At 34.0% G+C, this 6,594-nt stretch overlaps 1 protein-coding gene across 1 annotated transcript; it reads left to right on the forward strand.

Moving 5' to 3' along the window:
- Positions 1 to 410: 410 nt before the first annotated feature.
- Positions 411 to 3,769, forward strand: LOC131615955 (ETHYLENE INSENSITIVE 3-like 1 protein). Its single transcript, XM_058887153.1, has 2 exons — positions 411 to 574; positions 1,357 to 3,769. The coding sequence occupies exon 2, from the start codon at positions 1,504 to 1,506 to the stop codon at positions 3,397 to 3,399; it is 1,896 nt and encodes a 631-aa protein (XP_058743136.1). The 5' UTR covers positions 411 to 574; positions 1,357 to 1,503; the 3' UTR covers positions 3,400 to 3,769.
- The last annotated feature ends 2,825 nt before the right edge of the window (positions 3,770 to 6,594 follow it).

Consider the following 6,594-nt stretch of genomic DNA (forward strand, 5'->3'; position numbering starts at 1 on the left):
TGAAATTAAAAACTATATAAGAAATAAAAGATAACCACATTACATACAATGAACACTAAATATTAATATTAATATAGTACTATTATATTATGATATAAAAATATATCATTTATAGGTATCAATGTGATTAAAAAATAAAAATAAATAAAAAGACAATATTATATATAAAACTTTATAAAATGTTGAAATAACATTTTTCTGATTAAAAATATATTCTAGCAGGATAGGGATTACACAAATTAAACACGTTAAGTACACTATTACTTTCTTAATACCATATGTTAAAATTAATTAAAAAAATAACAGTTTATATAAAAAGCTACCACTACATAAAATTTAACTCCAACAATAATGAATGACACCATTTTGACATTCACCAAAACATTATATTAAAACCAAGATAATGCTCACCACCCTCTGTCTCATGTCTTTTTTCTAACTCTCTCTCTTTCTCTCTCTTTCTTCTCACCTTCTTCTCCTCCTTTTCCATCTCTATATCTTCCATTTCTCCAAATTTCCCCACCTTTATTGACCTTTGGTCACTGCTCTCAAATACCCATTTCTCTATTTTCTGGTAAGATTCTTCTCTTCAATCAAAATCTCATCTTTTTTACTGTTCACTTCCATTTTGCTACCAGGGTTTTGTTGTTTTTATTGTATGTGTTGATGATTCAACTTCCATGATGATTTTTCAACTTTTAGTTTTTTTTTCTATTGTTGATCAATAGTTGAATTTATTGTATGTTTCTTAGTTTCATGTTACTTTTATTAATGATTTTGAAGTGTGCTAGTGATTGGTTTGATGTTAGATCCTGTTTTTATAGTTGCTTTGATTTGTTTCCTGATCAGTTTTGATGATGTTCATGGAGATTTATTTGTTGAGACTTTTTTTTTTGTTAGTCATCCACCATGTGTTTGATGATGGGTCTATGAGAGAATCTTATTAGAATATTATCATTGAAGATTCTTCTATATTTGTGGTTTTTTTTTTTTTTTTAAATTTTAGTTTTCATGTTTAATTTGTACTAGTATGTGATTTAGATTTAGATCTGTTCAGTTATTGATAGCCTAGCCCTGCCTCTTATTTAGATCTAGTATTTAGTGTATTGATGATGGATTAGTATTTTCTGTGAATTTAATGTGTGATCGGTCAATTTCATATTTTTCTTAAGTTCATGTTCTTGTTTTTTTAGCCTCTATCTAGTATTGCTAGTTGAGAGAAAAAAGTTTTTGCTTTAAAAATTTGGGTGGCTAGTGAATCTTAATTGGGATTTTTGTGTAGATTTGTTGATTTTGTTATTCATTTGATCTTTGCTCTGTCTAATTTGTTCTTTGTTTTTTTTTGTCTTTTGATAGGTTTAAAGGTTTGAGAAAAGGTTGATAACTCGTTGACTTGAGTTGGTGTTTAGAGGTAAACAAGGGTGAATTTGAAACCTAATTTACAGGTTGAAGCTGATTTTTCTGGAAATTTGGATATCTTTAGAGGTGTTTTCCTGAGAAAAGATGATGATGTTTGATGACATGGGGTTTTGTGGTGATTTGGATATGTTCTGTGGTACACTTGGGGAAGGGGATATTTCTGTCAGGCAAACTGAGCCGGATTCGGTAGTTGAGGATGATTATAGTGATGAAGAAATGGATGTCGATGAGCTTGAACGAAGGATGTGGAGGGACAAAATGCGTCTCAAGCGATTGAAAGAACAAACCAAGGCTAAAGAAGGGATCGATGCTGCAAAAGCAAGGCAGTCTCAAGAACAGGCGAGGAGGAAAAAGATGTCAAGAGCTCAAGATGGAATATTGAAGTACATGCTGAAAATGATGGAGGTCTGTAAGGCACAAGGATTCGTTTACGGGATAATTCCTGAGAAAGGAAAACCAGTGACTGGAGCATCTGACAATCTTCGTGAATGGTGGAAGGATAAGGTTAGGTTTGATAGGAACGGTCCGGCTGCCATAGCCAAATATCAAGTGGATAACGCAATTCCGGGGAAGAATGATGGCTGCAATTCCATCGGTCCAACTCCTCATACCTTACAAGAATTACAGGACACAACGTTAGGTTCTCTCTTATCAGCTCTTATGCAGCACTGTGATCCTCCTCAGAGGCGTTTCCCGTTAGAGAAGGGTGTTCCTCCGCCATGGTGGCCAAGCGGTAACGAAGAGTGGTGGCCCCAAATTGGTTTACCTAAAGATCAAGGTCCTCCACCTTACAAGAAACCTCATGACCTGAAAAAAGCTTGGAAAGTTGGTGTTTTAACAGCAGTTATCAAGCATATGTCTCCTGATATAGCCAAGATTCGCAAGCTCGTGAGGCAGTCCAAATGCCTTCAAGATAAAATGACAGCTAAAGAAAGTGCTACTTGGCTGGCCATCATCAATCAAGAGGAATCCTTGGCTCGAGAGCTTTATCCCGAATACTGCCCTCCGATATCTTCTGGTGGAGGCAGCGGTTCTATGGTCATCAATGATTGCAGCGAGTATGATGTTGATGGGGCTGAGGATGAGTCCAACTTTGATGTGGAGGACCGAAAACCCGAGAATCTTCATCCATCCACTCTTGGGATGGAAAGAATGAGGGGAATGTTTTCGGTTCAGCAACCTTCTCCAATCAAGGGAGAGGTTGTCACCAACTTGGATTTCATTCGGAAGAGGAAGATCTCTAGCGACTTCAACATAATGATGGATCACAAAATCTACACATGTGAATACCCTCAATGCCCTTACAACGAAGTTCGCCTTGCTTTTCAAGATAGGCCTTCTAGGGACAATCATCAATTGAATTGTCCACATAGAATCGGTTCTGCAGACTATGGCGGCCCTAATTTTCATGCTACCGAGGTTAAGCCGGTTATTTTCCCCCAAAGCTTTGTTCAACCCAATTCTGCAGCTCAGCCTACTAGTCTGGTTCCACCTAGTCTGATTCCACCTTCATTTGATTTAACTGGACTCGGGGTTTCAGAGGACAGCCAGAAAATGATCAGTGACCTTATGTCAGTCTATGACACAAATATCATAGGAAACAAGAATGCAAGTTCAACCAATTGCGTAACCGTCGGAAATCAAAACCTTTCCCAGCACAACATTCAGCAACAACAGCAGCACAACATTCAGCAGCAACAACAGGAGAATTTCTTTTCAAGTCAAGGAATGGTGATGGAAGCAGCAAACTTCTTTACTCGCGAGGAAAGTCAAAGTCAATTCGACCGATTCAAAGCCGTAAATGCTCCTTTCGACAACAACCAGCACCACCACAACAACAACAATAACCTCCATTTCATGATGGGCTCTCCCTGTGATTTGGCATCCTTTGATTTTAGGGAGGATATTCAGCAACTACAAGGAGTAGTAGGAATGGATAATCTTCCCAAACAACCAGATGGTCCAATATGGTTCAACTGAAAACGACAAGTGGAAGTAAAACTTGTGTACCAAATGGCTTTTTTTTATTGTGTCATTAAAAAGGGATAGTCACACACACTCACTCTTATCATGTGAAACTCCCTTGACTCAAAAATCAAAGGTAGTTTAGTTTACTGCATTTTTCTTCACATGTAATCGTTTAGGTCTATAGATATTATAATGCTTGTCAGGTCTTGTTCTGGTATGTGGCAATAAATCATGTGGATGTTATGTTTCCATAATGTAACAAACCAACCAACCCTCTTGTGTTTTCACCACTCTTAGCTCTATTATATTGTTGTTACTTCACTATATCATATTATATGTACTTCTGTGATATAAATAAGATTTTGTTATAATCTCTTATAAATTGTACTTTATTCCACCATATTCATTTTTTTTTTGGTTGCTACTGAGACATACCTTAATGTTCCACCATATTGATGGTTAAGGAATCTGAATAAATGGCCCTTTGGGAGATGAAAGTCTTTTGTCATGTTATGCAGCACTTTGTTATGCTTATCTTATTTTCCATGTGAAATAGACCCTACCATTACAGTTGTTTTGGCATATGCCAATTAAGATGCTATTCAAATTACGTGACCAACTTGTATGTTTTGTGGGGTCCTGGTTAAATGGCACACGTTGTCTCTGTCTTTTTAAATTAGAAGATGGTCAAATCAATAGGGAGAGGATTGTAATTGTTCTTCTTCAGTCTATTGAAAGTGATTATCTTTCTTTGTTTTTTGATAGAGTAGTATTATTAGGCGGCTGAACTTGATTCATCTGTTTGAGTCTTTAGTGCTTTGTTTTCTTCTGCTCTTTTTTAGTTTCACATGTCAATGTTATATAGTGTTTTGCTACATACCCTTTTGTTTTTATTGATTACTGGTGTTGAATGGCACATGTGTCATTAATTTCAGTAATGTAACAAAATAGTTTGAAAATGTTGTACAAAATATCTAACAATACCACGTGTCATGTCGTTTATATGACCAGAGAGTACGCCTAATTCATTGAAATGACGTGCTTTCTTCCTAATATAGTGTGAGCGGTTAAAATAGCCTGGTGAAAAGAGGCACGTTGTGCAGATAAAAATGATCTTAATTTTGATGCTGGTTTATGAAGTACAACATTCTTTTTTACCATAGGACACCATCACTTTTTTTGATCTTCCAATCTAACTACTGTTAGAAAGTGAAGTTTCTGACAGAAGAACATGCTCTGTTTATAATCTGTTTTTCAGCATCTGAAACTGTAAGAACCTGCAACAAACAAACACTATCAATTAATTCTATATTAATATGCATATAGAGGTAGAAATGTTCTATAATTGAAGAAATGTTTTCCCATATCTTCATGGGGAGTTTACTTAATACCTCCACTTAATCAAATAATTAAAGAAGTGGAAATCAATTACTTGAAAACTTGGTTATCAATAATTTATGGTAGTTGACTTCTTTGGTATATATGTTTTGTTTATATTATTAGTGATCAAACTATAAAGTATATTTTTTATTACAATAAAGTTTAAGCGAGTTGGATTCAGAGGCTCACCAGCGTTAGAAATATCCACTGCTTTTCAATGTGTGACAACTTCTTACCAACTGAGTCGATCTAATTAGCATCTAGAGTTATTTATTTGACTACACAATTTATGTTACTAAATGATCTGAATCTGATGTAGGGCACTATGTAAGAAAACTGTTAAGTCAAGAAGGATCCCTATCCACTGCTTTTGTTTGTTTTGCTTTGTCTTGAATATAAAGGAAGACAGCTACATAGCTGGCCATATGGCTTGCTTGTGGTGAATTTTGATTAGCCTACCAAAATAGCACAAGAATTTTGTGTTGTGTGATATCTTATCTTCTTGAAAAGAGAGCAAAAAGGGTTATAGTTCCTTCTCATTTACTTAAACAGCTTCTTTTCTTCAGTTTTTATGTATTTTAAATTAATATTAACATAAAGATTTATGAATTGACAAGTATCATAGAGTTCAGGAAAGTTGACCCAATTAATAAAAAGTTAGCTCTCACACATTATTTTCTGGTGTGAATTTGAGAGCGTTTTTGGTGGATAATATAAACTCATTCTGTCTCATATTATAAGTAAATTTTATCTTTTTAGATTCGTTGAATAATTAATATATCTACTTATATATAGATCAGATACTCCCTCTGTCCCAAATTATAAGAGAAATTTTCTTTTTTGATTCATTGAATAATTAATGTATCTGGTCTATATGCAGACCAGATACATTAATTATTCAATGAATCTAAAAAGTGAATTTCTCTTATAATTTGGGACGGAGGGAGTACATCAAAAATAAAATTATAAAATTAAGCCTTGATACGATCTTATTCTATACCAATAAAATAACAATAGACTGATTTTTTTTCTATCACAAGATAGAACCATAAAAGCTTTTACCAAAAAGTATTTATGTAAATATTATCATCACTTGCTGACACCTAACATGAACATGTTAGGCCAACACTATTGAGGATTTGAAGTTTATCTAATAAGAAAAAGTTGAAAAAAAAAGAGATAAAAAGAAAGCAAACTTTCACTAGGGAAAGCTTTTTAGTTTTGCACAATTATTGTAGGCACCTTAGCATAAATTTGTACACATGATTCCATCTAAATTTAACACAAATTTGTTGAAGTAGGGTTCTCATGCTACAATTTACTATATCCACTTTTTAAGCATAAAGTGTCAACATCAAAATTTGACATGTCACATTGTATACCATCCCTCATGCAACCCACCTTTCCTAATACTAGTGTATCTTTAAAGATAGTGGGAACATTTCAACTTAAATTCGATCTTAGATGTGGATGGTTACTCTATATCTATATCAAATTTAGGTTTCATTAGATACAATTAGTTAATAATTTTGGTAAATATTCATAAGGGGTATCTTTTTCTTTTAACCTAAAGTATATCTTATAAAACAATTTCATAAAGTGCCAAATATGTCACTTTTCTATAGAGGGGCCTCTTTATCTACATTGGTTGCTTCTAGATGAATTCCAAAGATTGGTAAATACCAAAGTGATAAGAGATAAAAGTTGCCTAGCTAGTTTAATAGGTTTCATGTGATTTTCATGTTTTTCTATTAAAAAACTTTCTAATAAAAGAGTTTAGCATATTTTATTATGCTAACAAAGTCTCAGGACACTTTTTTAGGATAC

The sequence above is a fragment of the Vicia villosa genome, linkage group LG7 (assembly GCF_029867415.1).
Source record: "Vicia villosa cultivar HV-30 ecotype Madison, WI linkage group LG7, Vvil1.0, whole genome shotgun sequence".
NCBI lineage: Eukaryota > Viridiplantae > Streptophyta > Magnoliopsida > Fabales > Fabaceae > Vicia > Vicia villosa.

What these genes read in the sequence shown, in the direction of transcription:
- LOC131615955 (XM_058887153.1), top strand. Translation starts at nt 1,504, where the DNA reads ATGATGATGTTTGATGACATGGGGTTTTGTGGTGATTTGGATATGTTC.